Source organism: Aquila chrysaetos, unplaced genomic scaffold, assembly GCF_900496995.4.
Source record: "Aquila chrysaetos chrysaetos unplaced genomic scaffold, bAquChr1.4, whole genome shotgun sequence".
In the NCBI taxonomy this organism is placed as follows: Eukaryota; Metazoa; Chordata; class Aves; order Accipitriformes; family Accipitridae; genus Aquila; species Aquila chrysaetos.
The window spans coordinates 140388-157889 of NW_024470381.1; the positions used below are offsets into that span (position 1 = coordinate 140388).

The 17502-nt window shown below is 40.2% G+C and overlaps 1 protein-coding gene across 4 annotated transcripts in view; it reads right to left on the reverse strand.

The window, feature by feature from the left end:
* Positions 1-17502, reverse strand: part of LOC115337691 (leucine-rich repeat and fibronectin type III domain-containing protein 1-like protein) — a 58279-nt gene that overhangs the window by 3916 nt on the left and 36861 nt on the right. For 3 of the 4 annotated variants that reach the window (XM_030006100.2, XM_030006099.2, XM_030006098.2), the window contains one exon: positions 9076-10470. In XM_030006100.2, the coding sequence (XP_029861960.1) occupies positions 9076-10451 (1376 nt within the window). In that variant the 5' untranslated portion in view covers positions 10452-10470. The remainder of the gene's footprint in view (positions 1-9075; positions 10471-17502) is intronic. The other variant, XM_030006101.2, reaches the window with a different exon arrangement.

Below are 17502 nucleotides of genomic sequence, written 5' to 3' on the forward strand. Positions count from 1 at the left end.
ACTTGAAAACCTTCCATGAGCTCTCCAGGCATCACTCAAGCATTAAACTACCCTCCTAGTAGATATTTTTCCCCAAATGTCTGATTTGAATTTCCGAAACCATAAATCATAACCATTGCCCCAGCCTTAATTTATAACAGCAGCTTCACAACCTCCAAAGAATGTGACCACGTGCTGGGTTTTAAGGCTAATGAGATTTTTACTGCAGGAAAAAACAGGGTTTGAGAGGAAACTACACAAAGATTCATTTGTCAAACTGAAACACTCAAACAACTCCTAGCGTGTACATAATGAGATATTTAATCCAACATTAATGTAGGAGGAAATGTGCAAAGCTAGCAACTGCTTCAGACTAGCAGAACAAGCCCTTGAAATTCCTCATGGCCGCTGTTACTCATTCAGAGTGCAGGCAATGCAGAATGAGGTCTCCCAGCTGCAAGCATTAACAACAGACTCCTCCCTTCTCTGCCCTGCAAGCATTACTTTATGGAACAAGCCTTTTGTCATGATTGTTGCTCTGCAGTTATACATCTCTTATACCTGCTGACCACTAAATCCTCAAACTACGTCGTGCTCCTTGCTCTTTCCTGTCTTCCACAAATTTAATTCAGTGGTGTCATTATCTAACGTTACACCATGTCAAAGAAAACACCAAGGTTGTGTTGTCTCACTGGACTAGGACTCTGGAAAGTAATTCATTGATCCTTTGCTTTTCCAGGTACAATGTTTGGTAGTTTGTAGCCGGCGATTCTCCCACACTCACCAAGTGAACGTGGCCCTCGATGCTTAGGTGTGACTGGTGCTTCGCAGAGCACCACTTGGTTGGCTTGACATTCACCTTCCTAAAACATATACCATTATCAATTACCAGACAAATATCTAATAACTTTTCGGTCTTCTGTTCAGCCACATTTCACAGTGACCAGACACAACAAGAGAACACCATGGCTCAGACACGGCTGCATTCCTCCCTCAGTTCAAACACCAAGTTACACTGAAACTAAGCAGAAGATTCTTGCTTGTCATACAAAGGGATGCGACTGAGAAGATGGAGAATTTAGTTGCTTGCCTTCAAACACTAAAAGGCTTTGAAATCAGTCATGCCTCCCAGAAAAATACTGCTGGCAACTACATCCAACCATGGCACAAAGTCTAAAATCACTTGTCATCATCAAAACCGTCACCAAACCTCAGGGCACAATATGTAAAAAATTGTGGGATGTCATAGATAACCTCTGCAGAAGAAGACACCATTAAAAAGACCAGCTAAGCAACAGGAAAGGAAACACCACACAGGAAGCATCTTTCTAGTCTTTAGGAGTCTGCCCATCTGTAAGAGGGAGGTGTCATTGCAAAAATTATGCAAAGTACAGTTTTCTAGCTTAATGTCCATATTATTTGCCTTATTCAGCAGCCTTTGATGCTCACTTTTCTTCTTTCAAACAACTTTCTGCAGTGCCTTATTGTCAGGATTATTCATTGAAGAGTTCTGTATTGAAATTTGACTAATTTCCATGGAAAGCTATGAGCAGAATATGCTGTATTACAGTGTGCCCAGCTATTGCTGAAATACTTTTATAGTAGCTGTCACCCAAAAGAGGATGTTCTAAATCTTTCTGATCTCCTGTGCAAATCTTCTGTACAAATGTTCAATAAGACCAAATATATATTTGATTTCTATGGGCTTTTCTGGTAATACAAGGCTATTTTCAGCTCCATGAATAAGGAGAACAATGTAGTCTTGATAAGGTTTCTTCACTACCTAAGCAGTTATTCACAGACACTTCTCCTGGGAAAGGTAGCTATTTTGGCATATTTAGGAAGTTTCAAGGAAACCTCTACAAATGAGTAAGGACAGCTCACAACTGAGTAGGCAATCTGCCTACAGCCATGTCAGTAGTTAACCTCTGCATGTTTTCTCGCTTATGCCTGCAGAGCATTTACTTCTGCAGTAGAGTATAGTGTTCCCTTTACCATATTTACTTTATTTCAGTAATGCTATAAATGATCAAATAGCAGTTAAATTCAATCAGCTTGAAAAATTAGCACAAGCTTGAGTATAGCGGCTGTAACAAAGTCAGGTCTTTAGTGCCAGGCTGTGGTGAATGGCGAGGACTTGTAGGAAAGGCCAGAAAGCATGTGGGTAGATACTGGGAGCAAGCTATCATCTGAAAGCTTTATCATTCTATCAGAACCCACAGACTACAGTTTAGAGAATGGCATCTTCAGAACAAACATCTCCATTAGCACTTAGTTTGACCCAATAACAATTTAAGCACCATTGACTAGTTTGTAGGTTTGTTATGAAACATACTCGGGATGCCATATGACCCTCGATGGCCCCAAATGACTGGGATATAGAGGCATTGTGATTCTAAGCGGGGTAAAGCTTATCAACCTCTCAGTGGAATTGTTCCATCTCAAACTAAGAGCTTGCAGCAATCAAAGTCATTTACTTAAATCATTAGTTTGCATGAAAGACATTTCACAATAGCGATACAGAAACCCCAAACCCACGACTGCCACGAGATTCTCAAATCTCCAGGGACGCAAAAACCTTTTACTTGGCTATTCTTCGGGGTTTTTTTTGGTCTTTTTTAATTCTTCAAGAAATATTATTATGTTGTTTCACAATTACTACCCATGAGTTTTTTCTCAAAAAACCCTCTTCATTTACATTAGAGTTTCATCAGGAGCTTGGTTCCCATTACCTATAAAAGCTGCCCAAACTGTGTTTTTTAAACACAATTCTGCCAAATATTTTTTTTTTTTTTTTGTAGCTAAAAGTATACTACCTTTTCTCTTACATCTCTAGTATCACAGACTCTCCATGTTGGCCCACAAGCACCATCTTTCAAATGGATCAATAGCAGAACAGTAACTGTCAGATTTAAACGAAGAGTGCTAACGTAACTGGTTTAAGAGCACTAACATCTATAAACCATAATCTGTGCCAGCATTTCCCCTGCCATCTGTAGTCAGCCAGTAACAAGTAAAGCCCTTTGGTAAAAGCTCAACTGTAAAATGTGCTCACAAAACTTCTGACAGAACATCATTTTGTGAGATTGGAAATATTTCCTAGCAACGTTGTCAACAACAACAAAATAAACTGAGCAGCTCAAAATCGAGATGGAGTCTTTTGTTTGGACTCTAATTGATCAATGATGCTGCCCATAGGAAAGTGTAATACTGTGGCCAGAGTGCCTCAAATTAATCACTTTTACTTTGGCCACCATTTTGAAGGTTTGAAAACCAGAATTTCTTTTCTGCCATTTCAACTGTTCAGTTGGGAAGGGAATGACGGGAATGAAAGGAAGGGATGGGGAATCTGATGTGTGGGAGGGACTCCAGTGACAGGAGGTCTTTTTGAACTGATTCTGTCAACAAACTCCTGAGCACCCAGTTTACTCAGCTGATTAAAGGGATTAAAAAGCAATCAGTATAGAGTCTGTTTTTTTCACAGAAACACCCACTGAGACCCAAATACAATCTATGACATCTGTGGAAGTAAAAACAACAACAACAAAAACCACCTTCCTAAGACTGCATAAAATCCTAGACCGTTACTGAACCTAGGCTGCTGGCTGCATTTTTCAAAAGAATTATTTTCACATGGTTCATGCTACAGCCTGGAAACAAAACGATCGTGCACCAGAAGATACAGACAGTTATGAAGCATTGACGGCAGGTTTCTTATTTATTGAGCTTTCACAAAAAACATGCCAAAATTTTTGATAGAAGCAATGACAGCAATTGATTCTTATTCATACTATTCTTAAAAAACCCCCACACTTCTGCATCAACAGTACGAAAGGAAACAGGGATGTTTTCCACCTCCAAAAAAAGCACAGCATCTTAAATACTTGGGAAACAAGACATTGATATTTCACGTTTGAAAGATCTCTCCATAACGCAACAACTACCATCCATCATTTGCAATTGCAGGGTCTTTGATAAACCATGATGCAGCTCCAGCAGCAATCAGGTGGGCAGCCTTGTTAACAAAGATCACAGGGCATGGGAAGAAGGGGAATGAAAATGGAGAAGTGACTCTGCGGTTTGAGGAAACCAACTTAGTAAGGGTAATCCTGATTAACTGAGCACGCAGTCAACTATGAGAATGTAAGGTTTTTCCTCAGAAAGGGAAACCTGAAGAAGAGGTTTCCAAGGAGAAACTCCCTGAAGACACCTGGAAACTGCCATGACAACTGCTACATTGCAAGATAAGGAAAAAAGATACCAAAATTAAAGCCAAAGAGTGACAAGTTATGTGATATTTACAGATGTCAGATGGCTCCTGTATTTCTGGACTTCCATTGCTATATCCACCTTTTTGAGGAATAACTGCTGGCTAGGTGAAGAAATGCAAACATGACCATTTGTCCAAGATTTCCTCCTGACAAACAGCCACCGCTGATGTGCAGGCTTGCTGGATAACCATGGCAATCCCGACGTACTCCCAAATCACTACAGTTACTGCATGCGCATGCAGCAGCTCCACTGGTTGAGGGGCATGTTGTACCCCCTGCAAACCTGAGTCCATCCCTACGGTGCATGTGCAGGGTCCAGTGTGCCAAGGGCACGCAGAAAGGAAACACAAAGTCTTATGGCATGTGCCTGACCAATGAGGAGCTATAAAACCTCTTTTAAACTTCACTCTTTGAAATCTAGCACGGTCCTGAGGCTTTCCATTGCACTGTACTGAACTAATTTAAGAATTTTTGAGCAGACGTAGCGTGGCTGATTCCAACTGCTTTTCACGCAACAGATGTAATCATTGCTATATTGATCTGGCAATATATCACCTTTTCCCCAAGAGTGACAGCTCTGCCCTTTAAACAACAGTACTTTGTACTCCATCTTAAAAGTGGTCTGCCTTTCAATTTCTAAGTTTTCCTCTCAACAGAGAAAACAAGGACATATTATCAGCAGTTTTATGCAATATATAGTCTCTCAATTATCTATAGAGAAGCATCACTATTAAATACTCATCTTCTAATTTATAGCATGTAGTTGCAGCTAATTAAAGTTAGATGATCACTAGCTATTAAAGATTAAATTCAATGCTTAGGAGACTGTTGCCTTTGATGTTATGAGATCCAGCTTCTAATTGACTAGAACATCAATCAGATTGTTATGAAGCATTAGTAATCTGCTGCTTATATCAACTGCGGTAAAAATTGAAGTTTAGCCAGCCTAGCTCAGAAATACAAAATCACTTTTTTTATCTTTAATTTGCTGGCCATTTGAGGAAGCACTGGCAGACAAAACAGGAGCACCTGCAGTTCCCTTCAGGGCATTTTGAGCATCAGTTGCTGCCCCACTTCTCTTTTGCACAGCGAGCTAGGCTACAAGAGAGACGTGGCCCAGGGTCCCGTGGAGATGAGCCTTTTATCCCATAACCTAATGCAAGGAGTCATCTTCATAAAGATACATATGAACTCTATCAGCATACATAAGAGGAGCATTTTCATCTATACGTACACACAAACATGTGTGCACATCATGACAAAGCAGCAATAAAATAGCATGGCTTCTCTCCCAGATTAATTATTGCTTTCTAAAGCTTGTATAATATTCGTCACTACTATTTTAGTATCGAAAGGTCAGTTCTGCTGATATCTCTTCCCCAAGACTAGCACTAGAAACCTGGGCAGGACACTTGAGCAATGACAGTTAAACTAAAATTATAGCATTGTGAAGTCCAAATTGCGCAAGAACTGTAATCAGCATCAAGACTGTAAGCTGTTTAAAGAATACAGATCCGTTTATATCTCAGAGAAGGAAAAGCTGCACAAAGTGGCTATTACAATTCTTGATTCACTCTATACATGGCTGTACAACAACAGTTTCCAACCTTTCTTCCGAAAACAAACAAGGCTCTTACTTTCAATACTGATGCTTTCCGCAAATTGCTACCTGCACCTTAATTTACCAACTCTGGATTGTTGCTACTCATCTTGCCAGATGCTTCACTCTGATGCAATTTTCTTTCTCCAGAGCTAATGTCTGCCTTCAATTTTGCTAACCCTTGTCCCAGGAGATGGGTCAGTGGGATAGTTTCCATTTCACAGAAAGAGAGGAGTTAAGTGACTCACCTGAGGCAACAGTAACTGGCAGAGCCAGAAGCACAACTCCTATTTTCTTTTCCACATTCACCACTGGGAAAATCGCTGTGTGGCCATGTGTTGTGAATCTCCCAAACTGGGAACAACAAAGGAGCAATTATGGTGCACTTATGTCCAAGTGTACACAGGCAGCGTAACCACGTGCAGGGCACGTATGTTATTCTCACATACACCAACGGACAGTTTGATTGCAGTCCAAAGGTAAAATTTGGAAGAATATTGTCTCCCTCCCTTCACGTCCATAGGTTCCTGGCATGGGCACAGATGAACACACACTTACCCACACTTACCTATCCAGACGGAGAAGGAAATGGAAAGATGAGGAAAAATAAAGGAGTCAAAGGAGCAACTTAAATCTGCAAGATAAAGCAAAGTTGCCATAGCAACTGCTCTTCCCATGGTACCGCTCAACTTGACAGAAGTGACAGGTTTCTGATGCATCCTGCACCGCTTAATACTTTTTCCAGGCAGCAAGCTATCGCCTGCCAGAAATAAATTACACAGTGTCCTCTAGGTAGAAGGAAGCTTTTCACCTTCTGTAAAACTCCTTTGGCAGCACTGAAGCATGGCCACTGCTGGGTATGCTACTGCACATCTATTTACATCTTCATATATCAACAGACTGACTCCATGAAAGAGATGTTTGTATACCTTACCAGAAACACGGAGTCCGAGACGCATTGACCATGCAAAGGGTCAGCAAACAAACCGGGGGGCTCCTGTTTCTCCAGCGCACATTAAGACGCTCAACTTAAAAAACTCCGACATCTATAGCATAACTTGAAGTAGCAGTTGTTCAGATAACCGCAAATGCAGAATTGCTGCCCAATTACCATTCCTCTCACTTTAGCACAAAACTTCCTTTAAGGATCTATATTTGATGATTACTCACTGTGGGAACTGAATGAGAACGCACAAATTTTCATCTTTGAGATGCCCATTATACTACAGTCTATTACATTGTATTATTTGAAATCGCTGTTCTGTGATTTGAAGCATCAAGTATTTTATGGTTTTGTTACCAATCTAAGCCTTTCAGTTAACAGGAATCTGGGCTGAGAAAAGGGCATGGAAATATAGCATTCTTCCCCACTTCTTCTTTAGGAACGAGGCCATTCAGCAGCAGCAGTATTCAAGTCTATAGATTTATTAACAAGCTACCACACTAGTCACTGATTTATTTTTAGAGACTTTGGGAAGTTTAAAACTCATTGAGAATGAATAGCTGCAATTGTATGAAGGCTGCCAAATCGGCTGACCAGCAGTTATGGCAAAGGATGAAAAATCTCATTAAACACTTCTCTTAAACTACTGGCCATGCCTGTGATGCACCTACCAGGTCTAGCTGCTTCTCACTTTGCTTGCTTCACTTCACTTTCTAGTGGGAGAATTGAATAAAATCCCTTTAGAAACCCCAGTCACATCTATCGAGACATCTCCGCTTCACATTTCCCTTCATTTCGCAACTTTGTGCTTCTCTCAAACAGCAATGTCACAAACGTTGTCACAGCTGACAATTAAATGAAGCTTCATCTTCCAGCCGGCTCCTCGCCATCCCTGTCAGATCCCAACAAGGCATCCTCCCACCCCCTCTTAAGAGACCCTTGCTTACCCTGAGACCTCCTGCTTCCTTTCTAGCTCGTAGCCGTGACAACGGGAGGATGGATGGCATCCTTCCTCAAAGAGACTCTGGGGATGGGCGTTTTAACATGAGACTTCTGAAAATCCCAAGTGACTGTAAAGTGAAACGTCTGTTTCAAGGACTTCATGCCATTTTCATACACAGTTCCTTTTTTTTTTTTTTTTTTTTTTAAACAAGAATTTGCTTGCAATGGTAGGCATTTGAAATAGGAATCGCAGCAGAATGACTATCCTGCATTCCTTTCCTTAGGGGACTGCTTACCAAAGCACTAGATTTGAACCCAAACTTTCAGGTATATTACTGAAGCTATAAGATATCATTCTCCTTTCGCTTACTCCACTCCAAACTTTAGTGCAACCAGTGGCATTACATTAGAAATAATCATTATCACTCATTAGAAAAATCATTATGACTCTGTTTAGAGAAGTCATCATCCTTACGAAGCGCACAACTATGAAACACTAAATCCAAATCAAATGCTAGCTCCCACTTTCAAGTCATTCTACCCCTCCTTATCCCTTCCACCCCTGGTTAATCCCAAGCAAAAGCCTATAAACAGAAAGGCAGATAATCAGAAAGTCAACCAGCCCTGCATGAGGGAACAGCTATAAACGTAATCTGCATGCTGTCCACGGAGACTTAAATAGTTATTCCCAAGTAAATTTTACTCCAGCGGACAAATGTGAAAACCGCACAAACACATAACCTAAAACTTTCCATGTGGTGTCCAATTCATACCAGTGAGTTTTATCCCCATGACACCACAAAAGTAGAGAAAAGGAAACACGCAGGAACTGATATGGGCTGAAGGTTTGGCTTAACATGGTAAGGCCATAGCCATATAGGCAGAACATTGCTTTGGGCATCTCGCAACTTTGGGCATCTTGATTTCTTCTCTCTTCCCCATATTTTTAAGTAAAATAATTACACTTAATCAGCATAAAAGGTAACTAAAATCTCCATCTCAATTTCCTTAAACGTTAACAACTAAGATATTGCTCATCAGCTTCACTTGGTCCATTAAACTGGACTATGAAACTTAATTATGTCTGTAAAGAGTTTAGAGATCCTCAAGAGGCAGCACAGAAGCAGATGTATTATTAGTTTTAATAGTGTAACTCCTCAACAACAGGAGTTTAACAAGCAAAGTCTAAGGCAGCCATTGCCTTCTCATCCCCCCATTTACAGTTACTCTTTGCAGGATAGCTCTTATTACACGGAATATGTCAAACTATGCTCTCCTTTTTTCTTACTTCCACTGCCTACTTCACAGAGGTATGAGCATGGGAATGTGAGCAGCGTTACCTGTACACTAGTATGTCGTCAGCAGAACTGTTATACTGAATCTGGTACATTCGAATCCCAGGGAGGTGATGCTGAGAAGGCCACTGGATAAGAGCAGAAGATGACGTCAGCTCAGCAACCATGACCACCTTCTCTTGCTGAGCCTTTGTTTCATTTGGAAAGCTGGACTTGGCAGATATGAGAATATCTGAGGGGCCAGGCTCCGCATCTTTATCGCAGTTGGTGCTGTTAGCAAGGTTAGGGTATGGGGTAACGAGGAGTTCGACTGGAGCCGTCGACTCTCCTGCAGCATTTGATGCTATGCAGGTGAACGTGCCCTTGTCAGTCAAAGAAGTAACCAAAATATCCAGAGTACCATTCTCATAAGAAATAGTCCTAGACGTGTTAGAGACCAGCTTCCCATCAGGTGAGATCCAGCGAACGTAGGGATCTGGATCACCAACAGCTTTGCACTTCAAAGAGACACTTTGGCCTTCCGTCACTGTTAGTTTTGGGGTTCGATGCGTTATCATTGGGGGTTCGCAGACAAATTCCTCCTCTTTAATAGACCAAAAGTATTTGCCCATCAGTTCTGGTGGAGAGGCGCAGGTTTCTAGATCATCTTCTCTGGTGAGACGTCTCAGCCACACGAGTTCACAGTTGCAGTGCAAAGGATTCCCTCCAAAGCTAAGCACCAGGGACGAGAGCGGAGATCCTTTAGACTTGGCGTACACCGGTATTCTGGAAAACAAAGGGTCAGGAGGGATCTTTTTCAACTTGTTGGAGGTCATGTCTAGACGGGCAAGTTTGTGAAGGTTTGAGAAGATTCCCTCTGGCACAAACTCAATGAGATTATGATCCAAACTGACTGTATTGACATTAGAAAGTTTGGCAATTGTTTCCCAAGGAACGTTAACAAGATTGTTGTAGGACAGATCTAGGTCTTCAATTGTTTCAATAAAGTCATCCAATGACCCAGGAGAGATATAGTTTAATTGATTGTTACTGAGTATTAAATGTCGAAGGTTAATTAAACCTTTGAAATGATCTTCATTGATGTAGGTCAGTCTATTACTATCCAAGTGTAAGGCGTGAAGGCCTTTAAGATCAAAAAATGCATAAGGCATGATTTGACTTATTGTATTCCTTGACAGTGTCAAATGAATTAGATTAGTCATGTTTGCAAAATCTTTTCTCCTAAGTGTAGTGATAAAGTTATCCATTAACCTTAGTTCAGCTGTTCTCCTGTCAATACTGGGGGGCACAAAGAGAAGCCCCGTCTTCGTACAGAGAATTGTGAAGGATGGAGACAGGTTTTGACACATGCATCTTTTGGGACACATCATGGCCTTCACGGCTGTGCTAATAACCAGTAGATAGACAACCAGCCTTTCCATCGTAAGAAAAATAACAGACCTAAAGGGGGGGAAAAAAAAAAAAGAAGAAATCCATGTAAATGTATTTTAATTGGGCATTAGAAATAGGTTTACATTGAAGTTTTCATTACAAGTCCGCCTGTGCAAACTGGAAACACCTTCCAAGACAATAATAAAATTACTGGCTAATATTAACTTGGATGTTTTTAAAGCTAAGAGCTTCTAGTTCTGTGCTAGTTTGGCTCCGCTTTCCTCCTGACAGCAACACTTAGATTGACTGTGAGGCAACAGTCCATCACTACTGCTTCTCCAGGATGCACTAACAGGGTTATCTACCTACTAGCAACTCTTCCCAACCACCAGTGTTGACAGTTGTACTTTAATAGGTGGAACAAAGCAAGATGTGAAGCTGATACTTGGTGAGAGGAATGTGGGGGTGGGGGGGAAGCAAATAAATGTACAAGATTTTTTAGATTAAAAATACCATCTACATAACTTTCTCTACACACATCTGACTGTTTGCTGGGGCTAGAACCTCATTTCAACCTGCATATCACTTCCTTACTTTGTGATTATGCTCCCCTCACTTTCTTGCCATTATAGATGTCCAACAACTTTTTTGTCTTACACCTCAAGCTCATGTATACCCCTCCTCAGTTTGACATGTACCGAGCAGTGAGTTTTTTGTAGAAATGCATGTTTTAAGGACAAGGGTTTTTTCCCCCAGGAGGTGGCAGGGGTCTAAAACTTCTACAGCAAATAAGAAGAGAATTACATTCAAAGGCACTTTGAAAAGCAAGGCTGTGTTCAATCACAGAAGCAGGTATATATTTTTTTTTCTGTGCAGCACAGGTAGCAGCTTTAGAAAAATAAATTTCGTAATTGCACATGGGTTTGGTCAATGAAATTATCTCTGCGAAATCTCATATATGCCAAGTTATTTCCCATTGTACTTGAAGTGCTTGCCTCCTCTACCAAGGGTAGATTTTCATTTCTACTTTACCTCCAGCTGGCTGGAAAATTGCTAAGTGTAGTGACTCAAGCAACCACAAAGGCTAAAACTCCCAATCTGCAATGTAAAGGACTCAAACTATGTGTTTCATGCGAGTGCCCTGGTACAACCCAATTCCAAACTCTAGCTGGCGAATCCTACTCCAAAAGAAGGGCAGTGGTCATTTTGCAAATGAGCCCATGTAGTTTTACTTCGCATCTAAGTTCTAGCACACTAGAGATCACAGCTGATTAAAGTTAGTTCCACATGACAATTCCTTCATATAGTGGGTAAATGCAGTGTAAAAATAATCAACTACTGCCTTTGAGAACAAGCAATGCAACACAAGACATCGTCCTCAGTTTAGCACAAAGTTGGGGACAACGTAATCTGCTGAGTCAGCTATCTGTAAAAGAGACTACCGAAGCTTTTGGTTACAAGAACACAATTTGCTGTAAGTCAGCAGATTCTTACAGTATGTTTGTGGGTTTGGGGTTTTGTTTGTTTGTTTGTTTTTTGTTGGTTTGGTTTGTTTCACTTTAATGATTTCCATGAGCTAGATCTCCTTTACAGGGCAACAGATCTTTGAGATACAGAATTACAGTATCACAGTTGCAGAGTCTGGAAATCAGTTTGGTTAGATTAAATTTAAAGCTCCACAGAGGGGAAAAAAGTTATTAAAATCAATCCATTGCTTATACAGTATTATTACTTCAATTCAGAGAGCATGAAACTCAGTCTAAACCTCTTAACCATTGCTACATATTCATTTGTTAGAGGTTAATCTTTAGTTGTATGCAATTCTGACCAAGTCTCTGCAACTGCAAAGTATTTTGTAAAAAGTAAACAAAAAAGTGACAACCCAATCAACCAAACCCTCTCCAAAACCTCTGAATGGTTAGAGCACAGACACTATGAGAGGCGGAGAGGACAGGGCTTAATCAGCCTGGAGAAGAGAAGGCTTTGGTGGACCCTGTCATAGGAACCTTCTTGTACATCCGAGGAGTTTATCAGGAAGATGGAGCCAGGCTCATCACAATGGTTCATGATGGGAGATCAAAAGACAAGGGGCAGAAATTAATACAATTAAGATTCAAGCTGGAGACAAGGAAAAAAAAATCTTCTGGAAGCAGCTTGTCTGGAAAGGTTGTAGGACCTCCATTTTGGGATGAGGTGACTGGACAAAGCTGTGATCCCAGAGCTGACCCTGCTTTCATCTACAGTCCCATCTGTAGATGGGACTACAGACCCTCAGACTTCTTCCCACCTGTGTTATCCTGTGACCTAATAACGGTGAGTACTTCCACGTTTTTCACATTTCAGCTGTAGCTCTACAAACTGTAGCCTCTGCCTGTCTGATTTTTAGTGCTGGTTTCAAATTCCAATTCCAAACGTAGCTTTTTATATTTAAGAGTGTCAGCTCTATGCAGAAAATGATACATTTTCTGTTAAGAACAACAGAGTTAGGAAAACAAATACTACAGTAGAGTTTGCACAAAGTGAGTTCACTTTATACTTACAATTTTTTTCTAATAAACATCCTCTTAGTCATCTCTTGCTTCCTGATAATTTTTTTCTCAACAGATTTTATAATATTTAATATAGTCCACTACAACCTTTACCTTCCAAGTATTTGCTTTTTTAAGAAACCCACTTCTTCACTGTCACTCTGTCCTGTGCTCTGAACCCTTCTTGCCTCTAATGGCTCCATCTTTTCACTCCTGCTAGGTACAAATGATTAATGGATGCACAACTATCCAAAACCAGGCTGCTGTGCAATATTGTAATTCCCTTGTTTTGTCATTAGCAAATATTAATGCAACATTAATGGATTAACGGCCATCTGGGCTGTAAGAAACCAGGACAAAACCACCTCACTTAAACCATTATTCTGTTAAAAAAAATAATTAAATGTTACTAATGTGAAACCATGGCACTAAAATTAATGATTTTAAAGCCAACAATGAACATAGTACAACTACTTTTACAAACTATATAACCATCGCAAAGAAAGGCTGACTTGTAAAGAAAAACTGCATATAAGTGAATTATGTTGCTCTGGATTCTTGGTAAAAGCAGGTTTGGCACTATCACCTAAAAACCGCATCAGGAACATACCTGACTGCATGGTAGTACAGTGGTATTTTTAAAGACAGTTTAATCCACACCACCTCAACAGAAGGCAATAAAACAAATAAATTTCATGCTTACAAGACTACCCATAGATGTAGGACATGCGGGAAAAAAAATTTCTCTGAACTGTTGCTTATTGACTCATTTCCTCAATTACCATCTGCACAGTTGCAGCTTAAAGTTCATGCAAAAAAAAAAATCGGTTGAGGTAGTCATTTAATTGCAAAGTAATAAAGACCTATAGAATAGAATACTTCCAGTTGGGAGGGACCTGCAACAGGGGGATCATGTTCAAAATATGTGCAGAGACAGGTTTTTTTCTGCTTTCCTACAGCAAAACATGACTAGGTGACCATTACCTATCATTTGTAGTCGAAATGGCATTTAAAGGAAGGGATATTTAATTCCAGCAATTCGCAGCTATTGGCCTATTAACTTTGTTCTTTTGGAAGGAATTCAGGTTGCCTTTGCTGTAAATATAACATTTTTGACGGCTTTAAATTGGTACCATGGTATAGTCTGCAAAACACACACGGTGTGAATAACGATGCGTAAAGACACTGTTTTACCAGCTTTAAGGAAGAAACTCCATCTTCCAAAAAATGGTCCTTTGTCAAGTGCCTTTGCTGGGGAACGGCACCTTTCTCCAACACAAAGCATATTTATTTCAGAGTAATCTGTTTCCTTCTCTTGTGCCTAGCTATTCATTTTACTGGAATTATTAGCAAAATATATTCAAGTACGTGGTTTCCAGCCTATACTTGTTTACGCTGCATCTATTTGGCATTCATCCACATCTTTCCGTGGGGTTTAAGGAGTGTAGCTACGTCTGTTTTTTTGGTTCATTCTCCACTGAATGGGGTTCCTGACTCACATGTTAAACATCATTGCCAACCATTCTACGCCCAGATGTATGCCATGTCTAATACCGTCATCACCTCCGCCTTTGCCTGTTCAAAGACACGTCTTCCTGCTATTTTTGAGCACGCACTAAAGGCTTGCTAAATCTGTTATTCTCTTATCTACACCATTTAATTGCTCAGCACTAGCCTCACACAGTACCCTGAATACAAAAGCTGCAGCTGCATCAGCTTCTGATTGTACTCAGGTCTGTCCGAGAGAGACCTTGGCTCCCTAAGGCACAGAAATTGTGATATACAGAGGGTGGCAAATAGAGAATAGGTATTAGAAACAGCTATTTCATACCTTGTACCCTCATCACACAGAAACACAATCCGAGATATTTCATCCACCCAAGCATTGCTTTTCCAACAAACAAAATTAAATCTGATACAGGAGATATTTCAGCAGAGGCTATCCACTGCTGAGTCTGGCCGAGATGAACAGACTGTGCTCTGACATATTTCAAACGCAGATTGTTTGACTGTCAAGACTGCTGTGACGACCTGGTTGCTGCACAAGACGGGCTCGCCATCAGCATCCTTAGAAGAAAAAAACAAAAACTTTTTCTTGAGGGAAGTTTTATCATTATCCTTTTCTGATCCAGAATTAACCACTACATTGGAAAAAAAGTATTTTTAATTTACCAACAATTAATAATGTGCTTAATTTAGTGTCGCTTGCTTTACCTGTAGGTGAGCAAGAAACACTTCCAGTAAGTGTTTAAGAAGTATCTTGTTAATTTTCCTTTTTTTTTTTTTTTTTTTCCCAAGACCACTGGAAGTAAATCTCTAGACACACTTGGGCACAGAGCAGATTAGCCACAAATCTGGTAGCCAGCATTTATCCAACCCCAAATTACCATGATTAATATTAATACCATAATTAATATTAATACTAGGATTTTTTTGGTAGTTTTTTTAAAATCTAGTTCACATCATAAAAGGAAAACCAAACCATTTAATGTTAAAAATAACAAAATATAGAATATTTATTCTTTTTCCTGGCATTATTTTTCAGACACGTCAACTATGCAGGTGAACTCATTTGCCTTTTCCTTTTTCACCAGAAGGTGGCACAAATAATATCCACCTGTGCACCGTTATTGCCTGCCACTCCTCAGGTGGATGGCACTGGGGAAGTGTATTTATAATGCACAGAAATCACATTTCCAATCCCCACTATAGAGGTGCAGAATAAGAAAACCAGAAGTAAAACCATAGCAATAACTTTCATCTCCACATTCATTTTTGCCTCACCTACTACAGTCATCCGTCAAGTGTGTTAGCAAAGCCGAAAATCATTTTTTCTGTTTGTTTGTTTTGTTGTTTTGTGGTGGTTGTTGGTTTTGTCATCCGATTGCCTCCCCCGCAAAAAAAACCCTAAACACAACAACTAGTTTCTGTCCCATTTCCTAAACTTTAGTGCATACCATACACTGAGGAAGGTATAGAAGGAATTACCAACAAAAGGTTAAGTGTTTTATGGATTTATTGTGTGAGTATCTGCACTGCCTCTGTCTCTCTCTTTCCTTTCTCTAAGGGCCAGAAAGCTCATGATGAGCTGTGCTGATCTTCTGCACCCCGCCCCCGAAAATCCTGAACTGGAGCCATTTAATCTGTGGTTGAGGTAGCCAGGACACCAATGTAAATTAGGAAACAGAAATAGCTCCTGCGGGTTTTGATGAATGGTCCAAGGTCTCCTGAAGATGTACTTGATGAAAAGCAGAGTGAATTATGTATTGATATTTTATTTAAGGGCAGAGAAGCTTCTGGTGCAGACAGTCTGGAGGTAATGTTACTTCAGAGTTGCCACGCTGATAAACAAGCTATTCTTAGCCACGCTCTATGTCGTTCACAGAGGCTACACTCAAACACAGCCAATATTAGCAATTAGAAGCATTCATTCTTTATTGGAAGATCTATTATGAATTGCAACACATCCCACCGCCAAGTCCTAGCATGTTGTACCTAGCCAAGTGTTTCAGTACACGTAAAATCGTATTGTTTTTTATCTCCCTGGCTTCACTGCCTGCTGCTTGTACTGGGGAATTTGGTGGACAAACAGTTCCACCTTCGGCTGATCTGAATGTCACGCTGCAGGTGATGCTCTGTTAGCAAGAGCAGCACCTCCCTGGGGACCGCTGAAAATCTGGGAGAATCACAGAGAGTTTTCCTATCATTCCCACTTGTGCAAGGACTGTTTGAGATTATCTGACTCTTAACAGCCCCTATCTGACAACAAAACTCTTGCAAATACATAAAGCACATTGTTCTGATGGACAGTGAATTTCAGATGAACATGCATTTTTTGGGGACATTAATTCTTTTAATTCCTAAGATAAACAGACAAGCATAATTAATGTTAAACAACTGAGACAACTGGTCAAAAATATTCCTTCAAGGGAAGGACATAATGATCATAGTAGAAAAATGCTGTACAGTTTAGATCACACCTTCTTACTCAGGAAAGGCAAATTAGATCCCTGATGGAACAGGTCCTTAGCCCCATTGGGTCTGGTGGATTAATGCCAGCAAAATCATGAAAAGTTTGTAGTTCCATGTTAGAAAATGGCTCCTGGTCAGAACTTCCCCACCAGGAGATAGAAAAGTTGAGGCCTTTTATCAAAGCAAAAATACTGCTCTTTGAGTGTCTGGAAATTTAGGAAAAGAGGCATGATAGAAGCAGAGAACTGTGTAAAACACCATGCACCAACCACCAAAGAAAATTGCAGCTCCAGCTTTAAGACTCTCTCAACTCCTCAAAGAGGTTGTTGGAGTTTTTATTTTAGGATAGTCTTGAAGCAATTTGGTGACATATTTTACAAGACTATAAAAACCACAAATGGCTCTTTACGACACTGAAAAGGGAAACTTTTGCTGCTTAAACCAAAATCATCTTATTAGAAGGGCCTGGGTAGACCTTTTGTGGATAGTTTTTAGACATACTTTAACCACTGTAACATAAAATGCCATAAAATATCCCTCTCTGGGTAAAGAGGACAGGAAGATGAGTCAAGGGTCTTAAGTCTCCATAGCGTATCACTTC